The 25532-nt window shown below is 35.2% G+C and overlaps 1 protein-coding gene across 1 annotated transcript in view; it reads left to right on the forward strand.

The window, feature by feature from the left end:
* Positions 1-25532, forward strand: part of Ror (tyrosine-protein kinase transmembrane receptor Ror) — a 176976-nt gene that overhangs the window by 84157 nt on the left and 67287 nt on the right. Inside the window, exons 3-4 of the mRNA XM_076307421.1 lie at positions 15444-15654; positions 17033-17192. Coding sequence (XP_076163536.1) covers positions 15451-15654; positions 17033-17192 — 364 coding nt within the window. The 5' untranslated portion in view covers positions 15444-15450. The remainder of the gene's footprint in view (positions 1-15443; positions 15655-17032; positions 17193-25532) is intronic.

Consider the following 25532-nt stretch of genomic DNA (forward strand, 5'->3'; position numbering starts at 1 on the left):
GAGGCAGCGACCCCCAACTGTTACTCAACTCCGTAATGGCGCGGTAATGCGCTAAACGCAATTGAAATTACGTGTCGTAACTGATCACAGTAACGCATTATGGTCGCGATATCGTGCATGCACGGGTCGACAACTTCCAGCCAGTTGCATTATTCCTGAACGCCACGTGACTCCATTAATATTGATGCACCGACCGATTCCGTGCAGCCCCTTCTACAGAGAATGTCGAGGGGGAGTTGACAGAGATGCTGGTAGACGTCGCAGCGACACGGGGGTTTATCCCTTGAAGGATTATAGAAGATCCATTCTTCGTGAACCAGAACGTTGTTTGAATAAACTTGCTTTACGATGGTTATTCGGATAATTAGTTGTCTAACAAAATTTACCAGCGACTGTGCACGCGAGGGGACTTTGAAAAGATCCAAAAAAACATATCAGACCGTGATTAAATTAAAACTGAATCGGTGCTATTTTATCCAAAGTGAAATATTTAAGTTGTTTCTTTAAATATTTAGTCGAAACACGAAATCGTGTTAGAAAAGACGCTTTATTAAATTCATAATTTTGCAATGGAACATCGACCAGGTTGTGATCGATAGTTGTTAATAATGGTTGGGAATAGATTGTAAATTAATTTGGAATAAATAACTTTTTCTGTCGCGTTAATTGTTGATTTCTTATTGAAATTGAATCTTCGAATAATCGAATTTTATAAATTCTTTTGTAATAGATAGATCTTTTGTAATAAAATTGATTTTGTGTTTTGACTGTAATCACTGGTAGAATATTGCGAGTGAATTATGATAGATGACTATAGTCGCCGTTAGTAACGAAAGGATTGAAAAAGAATCTATCGTAGAATTTATTTCGACCTTGAAGAATCGAGATGAAAACTGATTCCTTTTGACATATTTTACTTAACGAGAAAATAAATCATTTTCTTGTAAAAAATTGTGGAAATATCTATCAATCAAATGATTTGACTATATCATCGAAACAATTTCAGATATGGTAGACATTTATAAGAGAATATCAAATGGTTTCAGAACTTTTAGATGTTCCAAATTTCTATACCACCGTTAAAGATTCATCTAGATGCACGCAGTTACAAAGTGCAGTTGCATCGTTTCATTTTATCGAAATGCACATTTTGTATTGTAGTGCTCAATATAGCTTCTGATTTTCTGCAAAAAACAATTTGAATATTTTACCGAAAACTGTTACTTCGAGAGATATTTTGACTTTAAATTTATAAGTTTCCATTCGTATCTTTCGACTTTGGTCCCAGGAAATACTCCGCGTAATCTGATTGGTCAAAACTTGAACAATCTTTTGCGAGAATACGATTCGTTCGCTACGTATGATTCCTTTGGAATTCTTTATTCTCTTGTCGAGGAGAATACGTAAAAGCGATGAAAAATATAACCTTGAATTTCAATAATAGGATTAGTTATCCAGCAGATATTGTTAACAAATTTCTACTAAATCAGACGCCTCAATTGTTTTACGAAAGTTATAAGTACTATTTAATTGTACCCTTAGAATATCCAAGAAAAATTGTATTTTACGAACTACACCTACAATTTTTCAGTTTTTAATTACAACCCACTTGCACTATTACAGTACTATTATTACAGTAAGAGATAACTAAAGGAATTCTTGATACTCGAATTCCTGAACTATCCGTACATTATCCTTCCATATTCATCTTTCAGAGGAAATACGACAAGTACGTGACACTTGTAACTTCGGGCAAACTGTATCCGCGAAAGGCTGACTTCTTGATGATCTAAAGCTATGAACGCCTCTTCAATCATTTGCATGGCGACTTCAAAACGTCGTTCCGGAGGCTGGAGAACAAAACCGATCCCTCAACCGAGGTTAAATGTTGCATTATTTATAGAAACCCTGCGAACGCCTAATCCCTGTCTGAGACGGTCTTCTGAGTGCTTAAAACTGCCAGCAAAGGAAGTGACGTAACATGGTGGGCACGTCGAACTGTTAACGATTCGTCGACCCTCTTATTCGCGATGTTTTAACACCTCTTCTCGTGTAAGGGTGAACTTGTAAGTGTGCTTGCTCGGATGTCGAACTTAATTCTGCGTGGGTAACGACTGGATCGTCGAGTGTTCGTGGGATTGGTCTGACTCATGGCGGTTGTCTAGCAGAGCTTGTCTATAGAGATTATTCATTCATCCGGCGAGAGAGAAACAATTTTTTTACGTTTTTCACACAGATTCAAAATAGTTCATTAAAACTTTTAGTTAGTTGTTTTAAATGATCCATTGCTTTAGATTTATTATTTCTACTTCTCTAATTTTTTTTATTTTGAAGTAACACTAAAGGAAAACTGAAACTTGTCTAGCAGAGCTTGTCTATAGAGATTATTCATTCATCCGGCGAGTGAGAAACAATTTTTTTCACAGAGATTCAAAATAGTTCATTAAAACTTTTAGTTAGTTGTTTTAAATGATCCATTGCTTTAGATTTATTATTTCTACTTCTCTAATTTTTTTTATTTTGAAGTAACACTAAAGGAAAACTGAAACTTGTCTAGCAGAGCTTGTCTATAGAGATTATTCATTCATCCGGCGAGAGAGAAACAATTTTTTTTACGTTTTTCACACAGATTCAAAATAGTTCATTAAAACTTTTAGTTAGTTGTTTTAAATGATCTGTTTCTTTAGATTCATTATTTTTTAATTTTCTAATTTTTTTAGCTTGAAGTGACACTAAAGGAAAACTAAAGCTTGTCTAGCAGAGCTTGTCTATAGAGATTATTCATTCATCCGACGAGAGAAATACAATTTTTTTACGTTTTTCACACAGATTCAAAATAGTTCGTTAAAATGTTTTGTTGATTGTTTTGTCAATTTCTTTAGATTCGTTATTTTTTACTTTTCTAATTTTTTTATTTTGAAGTGACACTAAAGAAAAACTAAAACATCTTTGGAAAATTCCAGATAATTTTGAATACTTTCAAGTGAGAGTTATTTTAAATATTTTTAGAACCGCAAGATCTGTTTAACATTATTAGTTAACCATTTTGAATGATTTATCGCTTTCGATTTCTTATTTTTTACTTGTTTAATCTCCTTTGTTTCTCAAAGTGGCGCTAAAGAAAAATTGAAGCCTATTTGAAATAATTTAGATCATTTTGAACACTTTCAACCGAGAGTAATGTAAACATTTTTACGTTAGATTTCGAAACTACACCTCGTCTCTTTGCATACTCTATTGAAAATTTGAAGTTATGAAAGATTAGATTCGTAAGAATTTGAAGTTAGAAAAATTGGACTTGGAAAAATTCAAAGTTATAAAAGATCACACTTATAAGAATTTGAAGTTAGAAAAGATTTGGCTTTAAAAAAAAATTGAATTTAAAAATGTTGTAGTCAAGGATTTGGATCAAAAATTTTCCTTACAATAAATACGTATTTAAGTTACGTACACAGTAGCATGATTCTTATGCAATAAAAACACCGAATAACAAAATTAAGAAATTCCGAGGAAAAAGAATGACCAACCTAGAAATTTGAGAAACGCTCAAGACTCCCGCGGATATTTTCACTTTTGAACGACAGGAAATCGTTCGGGTTGTGAAAAGTGTCGAATTTCTATGGAAAAGCGGGAACGATAAAGCGTCTGACGAACACCCGGCGTGGCAGGCAAAAGCCGGAAAATTGATCCGAGCCGTTACATAATTTTCACGCGTTCCGGCCAGCGTTGCGCAACCGTTGTAAAGCGTGCTGAAATTTTAACTCGTTGCCGTCGTTTAATAAACGATATTTACGATCGCTGCCGGCGTTCGCGCGAAACTTTCGAAGCTGATGCTTGTCTAGCAGCGTTTCGCCGTGAACGTCGGAAAAACCCAAAGCGCTTTTCCCATCCGTATTTTATATTTTTCATGGAATTCTTACAGAACACTGCGAGTCTGAGTCGGAGTTTATTAAATTTCAATTGAAATCTACGCCCTTATTCCGGTTATTCCCCGGAAAAGTATCGAAAGTTTACTAACTTAAATCGTCGTATCTTAAATCGTCGAATGAAAAACTTTTTTTTATCAGACAGTGTACTCTTGTGCGAATTTTCAACCGTTCATAATTGGTGAATTTTTATTTAAAAATTCTTAATAGTTCGAAATATTTCGAATTTATGAGATTATTGATATCCTTCTGGTAAATGTTTCGAAAATTTTCATCGAGTTTTACTCTATTCGCCCGTTTAAGTCGCGAACCTTTTATAAATGGATATTGAATATTTGAATCCGATCTACGGGAACAATAATCACGTCACGAACTAGAAATATCTGTTCTTCGTTTCTGAGATTAATTTTAGTGCGTGTTTAAAATGTTTAACGCGATGCTATACTTTTTTATGAATATTTTGATAGATGAAAAGACGAATACGACACAATGCAGGACAGAATTGTATTCAAAGTCACGCGAAGTTACGAATGGTACGAACAATAAACGCTCAATGCGTTTCGTTCCTAATTTACAATAGTATTTCATCGTGTTTGAAATATCTAAAATTATTTCGAATCTTGACTCACAGAATTGTATCGCGTATCGTGAAATACATTTTTTTTTTACCTAACGTACTACCACATAAAGAACACACTACTGCAAAAACAATAACGACTTTACGTAAAATGGTAGAATAATTTTCCCTTTACCGTTATTCCATAAAATCAATAGTTAATTGAAATGTAAGTTATTTCGAGAGGCCCTCCTACATTTCTCTCTATAACATCTACGCTCCGCCTAAACTTTATGTATTCGCTGGTACTCGTAAAAACGTATTTCCGCTTTACAATTCTGAATTTTAATTAAACGTATTACGTCCCCGTTACTTGCAATTTTTACATTTTTATTAAGACTTTTTCGTTTGTTGTTATAAAAGTGGAAGTCCCTCGTCTGCGCACGGCTGATAAACGCCTCCTCAAAATGCATGGAGGAACTTTGCATGGTAAATACAGAGGAAACGTGAACCCTTTTTTGGCCCTCTTTTTCTTCCCCCTTTTCCTCCGCGTATTTTGTGGACGCTGTTAATTTCGTTCGTGTCGTTTGACGTCGAAAACCACCGGAACGTCGTTGACGCATGCACCGGTGATTTCAATTTTACAAAACTTCCCGGCCAGAACTTTTTGTCCCCGGTAATTCAATAATCCCTTAATGGTGATGCATAAAATCGACCGAGACGAAGAGACGGCTGATCGAAAAATTTACAAATCGCATCGTGGAGCTCGCGAAGCATCGATTTACGATTTCTGGTTCGAAAATGATCGACTTTCAAATCCTAACGCTCAAAAATAAATACCTAATTTTAACTACCTCTTGGGAAAATTTACTTTTCACTGACACGGTCAGCATTATTTCCGGACGTCATTTTTTATCATTCCAAATGTTAAAAAAATGTTATTAAAATTTTGAGACACTTAGGAAAATCTCTTATTTAATATACACACGATGTATAATTTCTTTTTGGCGAGGGATATGGGTCATTTTTTTCGTTTTGAAGAAATCGAACAAAAATTTCGACGAAGGATTGAAACGCGATCAATATAAACATTGTATGAATAGTATGTAAACGTTGAGAATAAATTGAGAAATTGATCACACGCGATACGTTATAGAGCAATTTTTTGAGAAAATTTATTAAAATCGCCACTTCGAATCGATTTACCGGGCACGAGAGTAAAAATTTGTCCAGTCACGTCCGTTCCACTTGCTTGAGTCAGCGTTTTTCCATGTCTCTTGATACATTGCTATCAAACAGTTATTTACAGTGAAAATATTACACATCACTGTACGTTAATCGAAAAATAAAATAATGTAACGTTTTACTTTACACGAAATGGTGATTCATACTTGTATCGAGACTCGGTAATAGCCTTTTTTCGGTTGCATTTGGAGTAATTGTTAATTCGGTAGATCTTAAACAAAATATTTTCTAAAATAAATCACTACGTTACTTTAGTGTTTAACGTGCCATAATCGTAACATTTTTCCATTTAAATATGTCTCTTTCGGTCATAAATTCTTCAATTACCCCACTTTCAAACAAATACCAATAGATGATGATTCTTTCAATTTCAACGAATTGGATTTTCTAAAGTATTTCGTCAATTTTACTCCCACTCCTGAGTAAAACCAAAATTGTAAAATACAATTCTAGTTCCATAGTATGATCTCAATTCTCCATTAAAATGAAAAATACACGTGTCCAATATGAAAACAAACTTTTACAGAAAATTCAAACAAAACTTCCATTTGAAGTAACCCTTTCCTCGTATTTGGTTCCATTTCCATGGAGCTTGCCTTTTCGATTATATTGATTTTTGTCTTTATTCGCTCTTTACCGCAAAATTGTTCCATTTACTTTTTCAGACTACCGTGTATCGGTTAAAACAATTTTATTTATACAAGCATCCGAGCTAACAGATGAAATGCTGCGCAGACATTGGGCAGAAATTGCTTTCCGTAATGAAACAACCCCCTGCCATCCCCAGCACGCGGTATCATTAACAATTGAAGCCAGTCGTTGCGTCAAGAACGGTCAACGCTGGAGGCCACAGGTGCTCTAGAACTTGCCGGTGACTTACCGATCATAGCTTGATTTATATTCAATAACCGGTGAGGTTAGTTACTCCCTGCGCCCGTGTGCAATCACGTTCCACCGTGTAAACACGCCTTGATACACGGTTACACGCGTGTTCGTACATTTAAGGGCAGACACGTACACAAGCCTACCTCGGCAAACTCGATGATTGGCTTCTCGCGCAAGGGTAGTTTCCAGTGTACGTGACCTTGCGGTCAAATTGTTTTTAAAGTAAAGACACAACGCTCATGAGACGATCGACAGCGACGGAGAGTAGGGTGCATAACGCGAATTTCAATGTTTCTCGAGGTTACAGCGCGACATTCCGGTGAAAATCAACCACCGGTGATTTTCGATACAAAATTTTGACGATATTCATTTTCATATGATTTTTCACGCCGAATTGAATTGCACGAAAATTAATTTTACAACAAATTCCTTTTTTGAAAAATTAATTTTTTAGCAGATTGCTTTTTCGAGAAATAAATTTCCCAACAAATTCCTTTTCTAAGAAATTAATTTTCCAGCAGATTCCTTTTCTGAAAAATTAATTTTTTGAAAGACTAATTTTTCGAAAAATAAATTTCGCAACAAATTCCTTTGCTGAAAAATTAATTTTGTAAAAGACTACTTTTTCGAAAAATAAATTTCCCAACAAATTCCTTTGCTGAAAAATTAATTTTGTAAAAGACTACTTTTTCGAAAAATAAATTTCCCAACAAATTCCTTTTCTGAAAAATTAATTTTTTAAAAGACTGCTCTTTCGAAAAATTAATTTTACAACAAATTCCTTTTCTGAGAAATTAATTTTCCAGCTGATTCCTTTTCTGAAAAATTAATTTTTTGAAAGACTGCTTTTTCGACAAATAAATTTCCCAACAAATTCCTTTTCTGAAAAATTAATATTGTAAAAGACTGCTCTTTCGAAAAACAAATTTCCCAACAAATTCCTTTTCTGAAAAATTAATTTTGTAAAAGACTCCTTTTTCGAAAAATAAATTTCCCAACGAATTACTCGTTCGTCGATAAAACAAATTTCTTTATTCAAATTATCAGATTGAAAAATTCATACGGTATTCTCTTCGATATTCACACACACAAACCGTGTACGAAATTTCATCTCAAAAACTCCGTTTTTGAGTTGTTTCAATTTTAACATTAATTACTTACCAATACAGCTTGATCGTTGATTTACGATGCAAGATAAATTGCAACTGAATACAAATATACTTTGTATAATATAATATATTAGACCTTCGTCCTCGTACAAGGCCTGTTCATTTTCTAATTGTTCCATTCGTTTAATCTTCCTTACTTGCATATATCTTGCCTTTATTCTCATACCAGCGTACTCGTTTCCTACGATATTGTTCAACAATTTTCAATGAATATTCGCTCATTTGAATTCCATTGTCTCCAATACGGTTTTATTGCATCCCTCGTTGTACTCACTGACTGCGACCGCGGACTCAATAAGATATTATATTTAGATGGGAAATATCCTTTGGGTACTTATGCCATATTATGCTATGAAAACTCTCATTAGCGTTCTGTGCGAGACATTGTGCATAACGACGAAGTGGCTTTTCATCGGTTGGTACCTATTATAAATGGGTAAAATTTTGTGGAAAAATTTGTTCTCCGACTGGTGTACCTATGTTTCGATCCAGGTTTTCTTCCTTTTATCGTAGCCGTCTAATAAAAACATCAAAAATTCTCTTCGAATACATGTAAATAATTAAAAATAATTACAAAGATTCGCCATCGGTATCGTTATCTCCGTGTCTGAATTATAAAGTGTCACGATACCTTTCTGCGGCCACTGTATCTGTAAACGTAACCAATGTTTATATTTTACGTAACACTCGCTCGTGTATCATTATTGTACATAATCGTCCATTACGAGAAACATTTTTCTGCCACTAGTGAATACTCGACAACGAACAGTAACTATTCGAAAGCCCGAACACCGAAGGAAACTTTCTGCAAACTGCACAAAGAAATACGAAACGACGCGATGCCCGGTAGAAGTTTAATTCGATCGAATTCGGTGTTCGATTGAATTTCAAATTGCCTGGAAAGTCCTGGGAGGTCGCAGGAACCTGACGAAATTCAATTAACCGTTTCCACGTGGGGGTGGTAAACTTTTTTTTTTTTTCCCACCCACTCCCCTCCCCACGAAATTTCACGCGCTCGTTATAAAACATGAAAGAAGTCCCGAGCACACGTTGTTGTTCAAATTGGCACGGTCGAATAGGCCGCGCAGCGAACAAAGAAGCAAACGAACAAATTTCCACTGACGCGGAGTTTAATTAATCGCGGGGCCAACAATTGCCCGATGCAACAACCCGTTCCATTGCGTTCTTCGTTTGCCACCGAACGTTTCGCTCGAAAAGCGAACTGGTGTGTATCTGACATGCGTGTTTCAGAAGCCTCCTGCATAATCGTCGCTCATTGTCGCGATTCGGCTGCGTTGTGTCAATGAAGAAGTTCGTATACAGGGTGGCTTGAACGTTAAAGGGTATAGGATTTCATGAGCGAACTCTGATAACGATTTCAAGCAACGAAATTACCCTTGGAACAGTTTGTACTCATCGACAATGAAACGATGTAACGTTACTTTTTATATTTTTTGTTAAGAAACTGTTTTAATTTGTACACGAGACTATATTTCGTTACGTTTCGGAAACTAAGTTGGTCGAAACTATTATCGAGGGAGATACCTGAGTGTTATATGGAGATATATGATTAGGTGGACACGTAACTATATTTCGTTGCATTTCGAAAACTAAGTTGGTCGAAACTATTATCGAGGGAGATACCTGAGTGTTATATGGAGATATATGATTAGGTGGACACGTAACTATATTTCGTTACGTTTCGAAAACTAAGTTGGTCCAAACTATTATCGAGGGAGATACCTGAGTGTTATATGGAGATATATGATTAGGTGGACGTGACGAGGTTGTTTCAAGACTTTTTGCATTTTTTTCAAGGATAGGCGATAGATTTGTTTTGAATGGATTAGGTTAGCATATTTTTGTTAGATAATTTGGAGATGAAAGAACGTAAATCGAACGAAATATGAACTCGAAATTAATATTATTTTGTATGACAATAGAGCTGTGATTTGGGAACATTGTCACGATTTTTGCTGGATAATTTGGTAATGAAAGAACGTAAATCGAACGAAATATAAACTTGAAACTAATATTATTTTATATAACAACAAAGCTGTGGTTTGGGAACATTGTAACGATTTTTGCTGGATAATTTGGAAATGAAAGAACGTAAATCAAACGAAATATGATCTCGAAACTAATATTATTTTATATAACAACAAAGCTGTGGTTTGGGAAAATTGTAACGATTGTAAGTTTTATAATTATTACGAAATAATAATAATTCAGAATTTTCGTAATTTGTAGTTATTATTGTATCTATCAGGCTGTAGAACGAAAATTGTAAGTGACTTGGAAATGACCTTGACGCCCTCATCCAACGACTTTTCTCATTGAATATTTACGTGTTCAAACTTTACTTCAAACGTTACCTCGCATACATGATAATGTGCATAATAATTAGAAATTCTAACCTAAAACATCTCCTTATTTTCTGCCACTTCTGATACATCGTTCAAGATTATAAAATAAATCCCAACTTACAATAACTCGTTTCTTGCTATTTCTGATACATCGACCGCAATTTCAAGATAAATTCTAACCTAAAACAACTAACCGAGTATATCGATATATTCATCTATTCGCTTAAACTCTACTCGCGGATGTAACCACCTCGTGAATACAAATTATTCTGCTCTTTTCTTTTTCCAAAAATCCGTGTCTTCAATGGTGAAGTAAATTTTTCTCAAAAAGTTGTCATCATACTCATCTATTCGCTTAAACTCTACTCACGAGTGTAACCACCTCGTGAATAAAAATTATTCTGCTCTTTTCTTTTTCCAAAAATCCGTGTCTTCAATGGTGAAGTAAATTTTTCTCAAAAAGTTGTCATCATACTCATCTATTCGCTTAAACTCTACTCACGAGTGTAACCACCTCGTGAATACAAATTATTCTGCTCTTTTCTTTTTCCAAAAATCCGTGTCTTCAATGGTGAAGTAGATTTCTCTCAGAAAGTTGTCATCATACTCATCTATTCACTTAAACTCTACTCGCCACCAACCTCCACTCACTACCAACCACCTTGTAAATGCAAGTTATTCTGCTCTCTTCATTTCCCAAAAATCCGTGTCTTCAATGGTGAAGTAAATTTTTCTCAGAAAGTTGTCATCATACTCATCTATTCGCTTAAACTCTACTCGCGGATGTAACCACCTCGTGAATACAAATTATTCTGCTCTTTTCTTTTTCCAAAAATCCGTGTCTTCAATGGTGAAGTAGATTTCTCTCAGAAAGTTGTCATCATACTCATCTATTCACTTAAACTCTACTCGTCACCAACCTCCACTCACTACCAACCACCTTGTAAATGCAAGTTATTCTGCTCTCTTCATTTCCCAAAAATCCGTGTCTTCAATGGTGAAGTAAATTTTTCTCAAAAAGTTGTCATCATACTCATCTATTCACTTAAACTCTACTCGCCACCAACCTCCACTCACTACCAACCACCTTGTAAATGCAAGTTATTCTGCTCTCTTCATTTCCCAAAAATCCGTGTCTTCAATGGTGAAGTAAATTTCCCTCGACGAGTTGTCGTCACGACGATTTCCTGAATAAATCACGCGAAGTGAATTAACGTTTCCACGAGTATGCATGAGAGACTCGCGTGACAGGAAAAAAGACTGAAATCTTGGGCAGTCCATTTCCAGAAACACTCCGGTAAATAGCGCGACCCCGGTGATCGTATATCACCACCGCGATAAGGGAAAGTCCCCACGGTATGCATTATTTCCCCGCGCAACGCCAGAGAATGAGAAGAATAGGGTGCCACTCCATTAACATATTCATACTTAATATTCCAGTCGCAGCGTCCAGGCGACAACATACGCCCCCTCGGATTTATATTGGTCGAATATCACGATTACTTCCTACCCTGGTCGCGATCGACCGGAAGTCACAATTGATTAAAACTTCCACGAGCAATTTCCTCTCGATTCGTTGCAGCATCCTCCTCGATGCACTTGGACAGTATCTTGTGGTGTGGCGAAACGGTTTCGAGACGTTCGTTGCTGACTTCCATGTTCGAGTCATTGAAGAGTCCGAACGAAGGGAAAGGAACTCCAATTATGGGACCAAACGTCTGCTATATTATACTTGTGCATTGCTATTTAATTACTGGAAATAATTTACCATAATACCATCTTTGTAAGCGTTAATGTAGTGAAGAACTGTAGGGCATTCGTACATTGGTAATGTGATCATTCATTGGAAAATTTCGCTAAGAATTCTTTGGAATACTTAAGTCAAGGTAGTTTATTACTGATTTATTAACTAAAAATGATTTACCATAATGCAATCTTTGCAACTGTTAATATAATCAAGAAATGAAAAAGGAATAGCTGTACGAGCATTTGTATATTGGTAACACGATCATTCCTTGGAATGATTTGCTAAAAATTCTTTGGAATACTTAAGTCAAGGTAGTTTAGTACTGATTTATTAACTAAAAATGATTTACCATAATACGATCTTTGAAAGCGTTAATATAATTAAGAAATGAAAAAACAATAGCTGTACGAGCATTTGTATATTGGTAACAATCATTCCTTGGAATGTTTTACCAAGAATTCTTTGGAGTACTTGAGTCAAGGTAGTTTATTACTGATTTATTAACTAAAAATGATTTACCATAATGCGATCTTTGCAATTGTTAATATGATTAATAAATGAAAAAGGAATAGTTGCACGAGCATATTGGAAACGCGATCATTCCTTGGAAAGTTTTGCTAAAAATTCTTTGGAGTACTTGAGTGAAAGTAGTTAGTTACTTATCTTGTTAAAAAGCCACGTGATGGAGAATATGTATATGAAACAAAAAAAAGTTGTTCCTACAGTCAGGGACGAGGTAAAATACTAAAGATAAGTTTATAGGTCACTGATGATTCTTTATTCGAAATATTTCTAGATTCAATGTCTTACTAAAGTATTCTAACAATAAATTATATGGACCAAACAACTCTTTAAATTTAAATTTGTTAAAATACTTCAAGTTCTACCTAGAAGAATAATTAGCTAAACAAATATTGGTCAAGTTTTTAAATTGAACAAAATTACTTTACTTTAAATTAGTTTTAAATTGAATTTTAAATTAAACAAAACACTGTGGTAGAAGAATAATAGTAGCCCACAAAGAGTACAGAACTGAAATCATTAAAAACATAAAAAAACTTGCGTTTCGTGTCAAATGATGAATAATGAAACGTGATCGAATGTCTGTACTGAAAAAAATACTAATAAAACATTGAAAAAGGTTTTTTTACAGTTTTGGTAAAAAAAATAACTTAGAAAGATACAATTGCCAAAAAGAAATTTCATAATTGAATTTCGTATTAATGAGATCATTGTATTGAGCTGAAATGGTATAGCACTTAATAAGATTTGAAATTATTTTTAAACTTTGCAATACCTAAAGCACTAGTGAGCTAAACAAATTCAGACTTTGAATTAAAAATGTCGGTGGGCTATCGGTAAATTGGGATAACGATAATCAAAATTATATTAAGAAGATTATAACAAATTAAAATTGTACAGTACTAGGAAAACGCCAGATTTAAAATATATTTAACTGAAACAAAGATCAAAAGAGAGATACTTGGAGAGTTCGGTTCCAGGATCCTCTTCCAATATCCCTGGATCATTGACTTAATCAAAATTCCTTTGTCAATCACTTGGAACTCTCACTGGCTGTCCCTGATAAAATCCAGTTCCTTTAATGATCCCCATTTTAATGTTACATTGTTAGCAGCAAGCCTGGATGAAATTACTCCGGCTATCGATCTGCATGTGGGAGGTAACAGAAACCTCGAGGGCATCTAACGTAGGATCATCGTTCCTTAAAAATCAATCAAGGACACTGGCAGGGTCCGTGTCCCTTGGTTGTAATTTATTTGATCGCTGGTTATCTCATATTTTCACGATAAATAATGGTACGAGCAACGTTAAATGTATTCCATTTAAACACTTGATTGAATTATGGTTTCAATATTTTTCGATTAAATGATCGTCACTGGTAATATATAATAAATTAAAAGTGGAAAATACTGATCCACCTTGGAACATTTCTTGAAAACACAAATACGTCGAGTCATTACTAAACGATACATATATTGATACATTACTGATGAGTCCATTAAAGACTAAATTTATTATTAATCGATCGTTATTTAATCTTCGAGTATAGTAGTCTTAAATATACTTTATACTACTGTTATTAAAGAATATACAAGTGTGCTTGTTTTGTGAAAGAATGTACTGTGCATTCTACGTCAATGGGGAAATTTTCTAAAAAAGTAGTTATTAAATGCTTTATGAAAAAGTAAATATAGAACGTGGAATAAATTTTGTTCATAGGGTGCATCATTTTCATAGAAATATTTGAACATTCTTGGAGTATGGGACATAAAAATATCCCGTAGGATATAGTAGATATAGTTCACTTTATATAGGAGGTATTTAGACTGGCTGTAAAAAAAGTAATCAAATTTTATCTTTCGTAAGATCAGCCGGTAGAGAGAGTAATCAAATTTTATCTTTCCTAAAAAATGTATTATCATGTATATCCCTATCTTATGGTTTCTCAATGATTAAACTTTTTTCTCCCGTGTCAATTTTTGAAATATTTACAAATCTCGTAAAGTAAGAGCGATATTTTACAAAGGTTTCATTTTTTCACAGTTTTTATAAATATTAACAACTTTCTGTTTGCTACGTTTGATTTATTAAATAAAAGAATTGAAACTGTGGTGTGGAATTTAACAAATAGATATTCTTGAACGATACTGTACCTCATAATGTATATCTGTAATATGTGTCGTAATAAGGTCTGAACACCACAGGAAAACATTTTCCCAAGGAAGCAGCCCACACGTTATAAAAATGCAGGTACAAGCATAATAATCGTTGAATTTTCATATGTTACGCGCTTCTACGCCTGTAATCATGCTAAACGGAGCATGTAAACCGTCAGGTGATAAAAAATTTAACCTGCGTCCTGAATGTTTTTTGGTCAATTTCGCGCGACAACATGTCGTACATGTCATACATTGCAATGAGTCTACTCTCCGGGTGTTCAGAAAGTACTTATCGACATCGATTGAGTCGATGCTCAAATTTCTCTGTTAGAGAAACCAGGAAAAATTCCTACTCATCGTTTCACTACATTTTTCATATGGGAAATAATTGAAAGATTTTCTATATTTTGCATCAAAGCAGTACTATTTTGCACTAGCAGTAATATTTATAAATTTACAATACTTTAGTGATCTATATTGACAGAAATCTTCTAAAAGGTTTGTTTCCATAATAATGTAACAAATCTTTTAATTCATTGACACAGTTTTAATTTGGATAAATCGCGAATAGTTTTTAAAATATTTATTACTGGAATGGTGACAATATTTTACCATAATTTAAGGTTCTGTAAAATACTATATAGGTAAAAAATTTGGAGAAAAGATATTGTTCAGAAAAGTGAAGCTCGTTTCTTGTTGCTTCTTTAATATGTGTAATCAGAACAACTAAAAGTAGATAAAATGTGCAATAATGTTTACTCTTACAGTGGTATCAAGATTATGTAAATTAAAAGTATCTTATTTCATATGATAGTGTTTTAAAGTTTTTATTCTTTTCATGTTACCCAAATTTTTATTTTATTTACAGGACTGACATGGAGGCTGTATCTGGGGCTAAAAGTGGTACATTAAAGTTCATACACACTTTGACAAACATTTCGAAAGACGCTGGTGGTGTCGCTCACATGCGATGCGAGGTTGTTGGTGATCCTCCACCAACCAAGATCAAATGGTACAAGAATGAAGCACCCCTCGAGGAGAGACGACCAAAGATCACTATTAAAAAGATACACGCTCAGGTAATACTTCGAACACATTTAGTAAAGTCACTCTTTACATTAACATTTTACATTTACTTATAAAATCGTTAACACCTTTTTTTAACGATTTCAAAAAATGATTTCAAAAAGATTGAACATCTTTTTTTTTGATGGCTGCGAAAAAGTCATTAACATCTACATGTTGAACATCATTGGTACTTTTAATACCGATGTGTGAATTGATAGAAAACAACTAAAACCAAAAAGTATTGGGTTGTTCGGAAAGTGATTTCGTTTTCCAAAATGGAGAATATATAATTTAATAAAATCAAGGAACTGTCTTATGTAGACAGACATAATGATAATATTTATAAGCTGGAACCTATTTAGTTGGACACTTTGAATACCTTTTCATTAAGTGTGATCGTATGAGCTACAATCCTTGTGTCTACTTTGGATAAATAAAACCTAATTGCCTAGTTTTCGTGTAACTATTGTCGTAGAAGCTCTAGCTATTTTTTGGAATGCATTTAATGAAGTTGGTGTGTAATTATTAACTTTTGCTTAAATATTTCTCCTGAGTTCTAATTTACCGATAGCTACACCGTTTAATATCTAATTTATGAAGAGGTTTATTAATCTAGATGATTCGTTTCTAACAATGCTTTTCATCTAATTTGTGGTATCAAAAGTAGTCAGCTAATCAAGGTACTATCTTATATAGACAGACATAATGATAATATTTACTTAAAATATTTACAGAACCAAACTGAATAGAAAACGTTGCCTGAGACCAAACATTCACACAAATAAGATTTTCATAGATTAGGCGTTGAATGGTGTAGCTATCAGTAAACTATTGGGTTGTTCGGAAAGTCATTTCGTTTTCCAAAATGGAGAAATTTAATAAAATGTTTATAGACTCTAAGAAAATCGTGTTTCATTTTCACCAAAAAGAACGAAATGACTTTCCGAACTATATTGCATTTTAAGCACGTTCTCTATTTAATAATGACGACAAAGGTAATAGGTCTTTTTGCATCAGAGTTGAATACAATATGAATTGCAAAGCTGTATAAAATTGACCACAAAGAAGTAATGATAAATGATAAGTTGTTCAATGAGTTTCGTCGTTCGATGGAACTTTTTGAATAGTACTGTTCAATGTAGTATCGTTCAATAACTTTTATCGAACGACAAAACTTATTTAGCAATCTAGTACTATACTGTTCAATAAGTCTTATCGAACGACAAAGCTTGTTGAGCAATCTAGTACTATACTGTTCAATAAGTCTTATCGAACGACAAAACTTGTTGAGCAATCTAGTACTATACTGTTTAATAAGTCTTATCGAACGACAAAACTTATTGAACAACCTAGTATGTAACAAAAATAGAAAATGTATTTACTCCTTAGGCACACGAACACGCCGCGAAGAACATCGCCGGATGTCGGCTAAAGATCACCAATCTGGACGTCTCGGACGTAGGATTTTACACTTGTCGGGTGACAAATGGAAAAGATCAGATTCAAAGCGAGGGAACGCTTCGAGTCGACTCGTCTAAAAGCAGGCACGGTAAGTGAAAACGGTTTCTATCGACACAGATTAATTCGATAAAAATTCTCTCTTGTAAAGCTCACTTACGACTCGCTAAGAATTCACTTTTCTCCAAATACACATTCTCTGATACCTTCCAATTCACCAGGTGAGATTTTCTTTCATCAAATTAAAAATCCAATACTGCTCACTTCGCGTTACTCCTTCTCAGGGTTTTTATTAATCGCGTCGATTGCTCCGAATAGCGATTCCCGAAAACGTACAAATCTTTACGACGTTCACGTCCTTTTACACACGTGAACTAATTCAATTTCTTTTTATGCGTTTATCTACGAAAACAAGGAACACAACGCTGAATGATGTAGATACTTCGTGTGTACGGATTAACGTTCTTTATTTGTCTCCACTGAGTCGCCTTTTCGGCTGTTCATCTCTCTTTTGTTTGTTCTTCTCGAGAGATAACGACACGCGGGTGTATATGGTGGATACACTGATAACTGAGAACAAAATTTCAATTAAAAACAAAAGCCTAGTCTCGCATTCCGTCGGTCCAGAGCCCATCGGGAAACGATCGAACGGATTGGAATTACAATTGTCGGTGAAATAATATCGCGAAAATTGTTCCAAGGAGAAAAAGATCCCCGTTAAAAAAGGTGAACGAACCTTGAGACGCGTATTACGATCCATGCCAGGGCTAATTCACCCTCATCCCTCGGGTGGGCTACGTCGTCCCTCATAAGTCGGTATTCAGCCGGAAAGTTTTCCCCGTGTCTCGGAGTGGAATTTCGTGCGCCGAACTTTCCCAAAAAGCTCTTGTGCCCGGGAGCGATGAAACAAAACTGACAGCGTTCCTCTGACGAAGTTACCGGGCGACACCCCTAACAAATTCTAATCTAATCGGGGGGCCGATGCGCGAAGAAAACGTCTCCCTCTTCACCCCCCCGCGGACCGTTGGCCGGCTCTCCAACCCTCCAACGACGAGGAACTTTAATATTAGCACTCTGCAAGTCAAACTCGCTGCTCCCGTCGAAGATTCGAACTTCCGCCAACTCTCCTTGCGTTTGCACCTTTTTCTGATAAGAAGATTTAGCTCGACGAATCCACGGTGCGGTCAAGACGCTGACTTGGCGCGAAACGAATTTGTAGACAGGCTGTTAACGAAAATACGGGAACGTTTCTCGCGGTAAATTCCTCGCGTGAGAAGAATTCGAAAAGTGCCCCCGCTCCGTTTTGCGATACGAACGAAGCTTCATCAAGGAAATTCAATCTGTTAGGACGACGCAGTTGGGACGACGCTAGTGCCGTTTGTATCTTGGGTCAGGTGATCGCGCAGCTACGCATGCGCGATCAACGCTCTCGCGCGCTGAAACTACGTGTCTCATAATATTTGCGCACATAACCAACTTTTGGCGGCCCTACGTTCAAAGATAGGAGAAGGAGAGGGGTTGTGAGCGTTTCATCCCGGGCTTGCTAGTGGACTCGTCAGTAAGGCATCCTAGCAGGCCTGCCTTATACGCCGGGACATTGGGAGATCGGTAAGGGACCGTATATATACCGATCGGAGCAGGTACGGGAACTTGCGGGAAATGGTCGGTGGTCAGTTCCCTCTGGTGGCAAGCGTGGGTAGCGCCACCTCAGACGTTAAGTGCTTGTATCTGATAACGAAAACTCGGATCGTGAAATGGTTTGAAAATTCTCCCTAATACGACATTGAAATTCGATTGTCTGGAGAAGTTTACGCGCGAAAATTAAATTTCATATTTCTTGCTTATTATTTACGAACGAGAAATCCTCCACTTTCCGAGTCCATAATGTTTGCGCATGTAACAATTTTAATTGCTTGTATCTGATAACGAAAACTCGGATCGTGAAACGGTTTGAAAATTCTCCCTAATACGACATTGAAATTCGATTGTCTGGAGAAGTTTACGCGCGAAAATTAAATTTCATATTTCTTGCTTATTATTTACGAACGAGAAATCCTCCACTTTCCGAGTCCATAATGTTTGTGCATGTAACAATTTTAATTGCTTGTATCTGATAACGAAAACTCGGATCGTGAAACGGTTTGAAAATTCTCCCTAATACGACATTGAAATTCGATTGTCTGGAGAAGTTTACGCGCGAAAATTAAATTTCATATTTCTTGCTTATTATTTACGAACGAGAAATCCTCCACTTTCCGAGTCTCTACTGTCCCACGGGCTGCAGTGGCGTCTAATGACGAATTTTTTAAAGGGGCGCGCGTCTAATAAACATAAATCCTCGCGACATAATTATCTAGCTAATGAATTCTTCATAACGGTGTACGAAGGGAAGAAAATGATGACGTTGGGGAGAGAAGCCATAAGGTGGTTGGTTCTCTCGGTCGCAAACTTAATCGGTTGGCTCTCACGGGGCGCGATCAACGTCACTCTGCGCCGCTCTTCCCCGATGTTTAATTCGTGGGGTGAGAAGTCGAGTTAATTAACACCGTGCTCAATTATTCAGGATAGGCCTAATAAGGCGTGTCGAAACTGTTTGCCGCTGGTACACCATCGGAACGAGTTTGCGTTACGGGGCTTTTATAGCAAAGTGTTGCTATCGAAGGCGGACTGGACTCGTCCAAGCAGCACGGAACAGAATGATTCGTGAAGTGTCGTAGGGTTGGATGGGCAAAGCCACTGTCAAGAAATATTTGACACCGGGACGCCCCTAGGGATTTCCAACGGTTTGGGGAAACGCAGGGTTAGCCTTTTTTGCTATCTATATTGATATAATTTGAAATAAACTTTCGAAACTTAATCATAGAATTTGTGAAAGTGTACGTATCGCACTTGTACTGACATTTAGAATCAAATTATATACGTGAAATTTTATATCGGTATAACATTGGGTTGTTTGGAAAGTCATTTCGTTTTTTTTTTGGAGAAAATGAAACATGATTTTTTTAGAGCGTCTAAACATTTTATTAAATTGTATATTCTCCATTTTGGAAAATGAAATCACTTTCCGAACAACCTAATAAATCAAAGCACAAAAGAAAAATATTCTGTCTTTTATTTTAAGTCTTTTATGTCCGTATATATAAGATTTTCTTCTTTTGAAAAATGAAGGTATAATAAATTAACTGTAACTCCAACTATTCTTTACCGCTGACTTGAAGTCCTGTGGCAGGAATGTGAGAGAAGTGGAAGGGGCACACCTATTCTCACGCACGCATTTAATTCTAGTCCGCTATTCGTCGCGGCAGTTACAGACACATGTGGACTGAGTGCCCCCATTGGCGTAGTTTTAATATATTACTATTATACATTAGTTACACCTAATACAGGACAACAATTTTTGATAGCTTTTTTACAATATGCTAGGAAAGCATTGCTTATGTAATTACTAGTATAAATAAATAAAATTTTTGTCAGGAACAAAAATAATTTAATAAAAATATAATTTAGAAATAAATAGAAATGAATTTTTTATTCATTTCAAAAGAAGTTATATACAGTAATGTCACCACGACTTTTTAGGTACTTCTAATAGTCTGAAAAATGTTTCAGACAAAAGTTAGTCAGTTTCTGGTCGGCTACAAATTTGTATATAAGAAATGACAAAGAAAATTTTTTTATTATAAAAAATCAAGGTCATCTTCATTTCCATAAAAAAAAAATAATACTCCACCTATTATTACTCTACCTATAGAAAATTGTGAATTTTATATATTATTCTTTTTTATATTAAATAACTCTTATGAGATAAAACAGACATTTTATGCATTAAATAACGATAGTTATACATTAAGTAAACGAAACCTCAGTAGTTTATAATTTCCAAGCTTTGTATTCATATATAATACATATTGAAATAGGAACACAATTAAAATCTATTCCTACTACTATGGCAGAAACCGTGACTAATCTGTTCCTACTACTATGGCAGAGACCGTGGCTAAAGCTCAGAATGTGTGGCTCATATGGGGGTGGGCGGTCCGATCCCTCTCTGCCCCTGTACCACCCCGCGAGACTTCAAGTCAGCGGAAGACGATACGCACATTAGCAAGATGATAGTCGTTGATCACCGATTAGGTTATTCTTTTAGGTTAAACGAACCTGGAAAGATTAATTTTCAAAATTTATTCATAGAATTTATGAAAATATACGTATTAATCTAAACTTCAATTGGCTACATCGACAAGATGGTGGTCATCAATCACCATACACTGGTTTTAGGTTAGACGAACCTTTTCTCATTCTTTGTATAGAATTTAAAAAAAAACACGTGTATTATACATTTCTTTACAAATAAGCAGAAACAGTTCTCTCTTCGCAGTAATATCTAAACAATGAACCAAACTACTCTTCAAAATGAAAGATTTCCCCTTTTCTTGTCCCTCATAAAGGTCTCCGTGACTATGGAACCGGGTTCCCCTGCCATTGTCTTCGTGAATTTTTTGTCCACCGGCAACGACGATGAGACACGTTGGCTATGGAAAATTGGGGAAGGTAAATGGCTGCACTAAAAGGACGTCTGGCCTCGCACCTTCCTAATTCACTTATCCGTGTTGCCCCCGGGTTTTTAACGAAGAGACTTAGTTACCCTAAAACCCTGTCAACCGGACGTTCGTAGATTTTGCACGTATTTGCGTAATTCGTTGAACGAGATGTTCCAAAAACTCAAGAAATGATTAAAAACAAAAAAATTGGAAAAGAAAAATTGGTCAATGATAAAAATTACAATCACTATTAATGCAATAATGAACTGAACTCATTGAGAAAATATTGAAAGTAATTACAACCAAAAATCTTTGTGTAATTCGTTGAACAAGATGTTCAAAAAACTCAAGAAATGATTAAAAACAAAAAAATTCGAGAAAAAGGATTGGTCGTTGATAAAAATTACAATCACTATTAATACAATAATTAGTGCAATGAACTCATTGAGAAAATATTGAAAGTAATTACAACCAAAGATCTTTGCGTAATTCGTTGAACGAGATGTTCCAAAAACTCAAGAAATGATTAAAAACAAAAAAATTGGAAAAGAAAAATTGGTCAATGATAAAAATTACAATCACTATTAATGCAATAATAAATTGAACTCATTGAGAAAATATTGAAAGTAATTACAACCAAAGATCTTTGTATTGTACGAAATATTGTTAACAGTGTTATAAAATACGAGAGTGAAAATTTGTGACGTAACCAGAAAAATTATCATTCTTGGTATAAATATAAATAAATATATGAAACGACATTTTCTTATATGAGGTTTTATTTTCGAGAAAATTGCTCTTTCTACTACTATCAATGCTTCTGACTGGTTAAAAAGTAATAAAGTACAAAAAAAAACAAATAATACCATACCAATGTTTTTAAACACCAAGTAGAAATAACTCATAATGGTCGGACAGATTAGTCAATGATACGTAAACCTCACAAATATCTAAAATCGAATTTCTCGAAAAAGAAGTCTCGAACAGAAAAGATTATTATAAATTTTCGATTTATTTTTACACGAGGAATCGATTATTCCACGAATTTTTATCTTTTCCAAATTCTCGTGCGACAAAAGCTCTTCCACTTTCAAAAAAGTTCGTTGACGTAGCATTTGACCTCGTTCGTCGATTAAAAATTAATTTCCGTGTATCGCAAGAACAAAAATAATTCTAATAATTCCTTTTCGTTTGTATGGAACTTTCATTTCAATCGCCTCGAGCATTCGTATTTTTTGCACAATGAAAAAAGGCTCGCTAAATTTTCCTGTCGAACGATTATTCGCGACCGTTGATGAATATTCAAGACACTGTTCATAATTTTTCGTATAATTTCGTCCCGTGGCGTCCCCACTGCTCGTTGATTATTTACAATCTAGCGTTATTCGTGCAAAGTGGTAAACGTCCATAAAACGACGCATGGTTGGAAACAAACGAGAGAAAGAGAGCGAGAGAGAGAGAGAGAGAGCCAAGCCTTCAAGCGACCGATAATTAAAATGATATTCGCAAATTTGATACGTCGCGTTTCCGGCTGATTCGATTAATTCAGAATTATATTCATCCCCGGGTGGTATCGATTCCTCGCGAGTCCTCTCGCTCGACTGCCCCTTATTTTACTCCGTCATAACCAAATTTTAATTAATCCCGGAATTATTAATCTGCCAAGCCAGGCGGCAACTTTGATCCGCCTATTTTGCAGGAGAATAATTGAAAAAGTTTGCCGGGGACTGTTTAAGCACGCTATGGACAATTTGTGGACGACCCTTCCGGGCAGTGGACGGCTTTCATGGAAATGTGACCACCATAAAATCCTCCAATTTGAATATCATTCGATAATCCGAAACAAAGCGCCAAAATTTTATTACATAACATCGTTTAAATTAATCATTACCCTCGCGAGTAATAGAAAGGTCATTACTTTATTTTAACATACGTTTTCTACCGAACAAAGAGTTCGATTTTTTTTAAATTGAAATAAAAATAACTCTTCTTAACTTTACGAAGTATCTTTGTTATTTCAGTTCCTTGTTTTATTTATTTTAGAAATTATTTGTATTTTCTCGTATTTTTTAGCGATCACCAATTTTTACGTATCATTTTATAAGTTGAACATCATTCGATAGTACACGTACGAGATACTTAATTACTTGTCTATTTCCATGACCGCGACGGATAACAATTTTATTATTGTCGCAATGAAATCAAAAATTGATATTCTAATTATTAATTATTCGCTCCGTTGTAAAATCTCAATATTCACTATTCGGTGTAATAACTAATTTGAAGTCAATTTATCAAAATCAAACGATAAATCGTTAACAAATTGCGTGAACGAAGCATGGAACGTAATTCATGAAAATTCACCTGTTCGATTCGGTCGTTCATCTGTGTGACGATTGTATTTAAACTTATGGATCACATCTCACATCATTCACATCGATACGTTTAATTCACATCTTAAAGTGACAAATGAGTTCACGTAACAATTAAATTCATCGATATTAATTTTCTGCCAAGTATTCTTATACGTTTCTTTTCACACATTACAAACAAGAAAATAATACGCGTACAATATTAATTTCTTCTCGAGTACTTTTATATTTTCAGACATTAAAATATCACGCACATAATATTAATTTCCTCTCAAGTTTTGTACTTTTTTCTTTTTCCACACTTTACGTACAAAGAAATAATACCCATACAATATTAATTTCCACCAATGTATTTTTGTGCCTTTTTCTTTTTTCACACTTTACATACAAAGAAATAATACCCATACAATATTAATTTCCTCCAATGTATTTTTGTACCTTTTTCTTTTTTCGTACTTTACATATAAAGATATAATACCCATACAATATTAATTTCCTCTCAAGCTTTGTACCTTTTTCTTTTTTCACACTTTACATACGAAGAAATAATACCTATACAATATTAATTTCCTCCAATGTATTTTTGTACCTTTTTCTTTTTTCGCACTTTACATACAAAGAAATAATACCTATACAATGTATTTTTCTACCTTTTTCTTTTTCCACACTTTACATACAAAAAAATAATACCCATACAATATTAATTTGCTCTCAAGTTTTGTACTTTTTCTTTTTTCACACTTTACATACGAAGAAATAATACCCATACAATATTAATTTCCTCCAGTGTATTTTTCTACCTTTTTCTTTTTTCACACTTCACATACAAAGAAATAATACCCATACAATATTAATTTCCCCCAATGTATTTTTCTACCTTTCTCTTTTTTCGCACTTCACATACAAAGAAATAGTATCCGCACAATATTAATTCTCTCTCGAGTATTTCTCTCTATTTTCCTTCTTCCACAGTTTACGTAGAAAAGTATACTGCATTACAATTTGTTCGATTACCCAGGGAGCGGAGGGTCCACTTCATCGGTTCACCCTCCATCATGCGACACCCTCAATGTTTTTTTACATCGCGACACTTTGTCGCGCCAGCAACAACGTTTCGCAAATTATTTCCCCGCGGGTTCATTAAACGTTAATCGCGACGGGAGGCGAAACGCGATAAATAACCAACGCCCTGTTAGGTGAATCTCATTCACTTGCTCGACCGTTCGTTCTCGTGCACCGCGCGATAAATCATCCTCTAAAATCCTGGACAAGGGACCGCTGTGTCGGAATTTCCCGCAAACTTCCAGTCGCGCGACGCGGCAATAAGACTTTCAATGGCGTGAAAAAAAATGAGAAAAAAAAAACCGATGGGAGAATAATCGAAAAAGTTCGCCTGTCATTGCGCGGACAATCGCGACTGACATCGCGCGAACGCGTTAACGTCGCGCGGTAAACGCGCGAGGAATGCGTCTCTCTGGTCACGCGAACCGTCGTTGTCGTTCCTCGAAAGCTGAACGT

The sequence above is a fragment of the Ptiloglossa arizonensis genome, chromosome 3, assembly GCF_051014685.1.
Source record: "Ptiloglossa arizonensis isolate GNS036 chromosome 3, iyPtiAriz1_principal, whole genome shotgun sequence".
Classification (NCBI taxonomy): domain Eukaryota; kingdom Metazoa; phylum Arthropoda; class Insecta; order Hymenoptera; family Colletidae; genus Ptiloglossa; species Ptiloglossa arizonensis.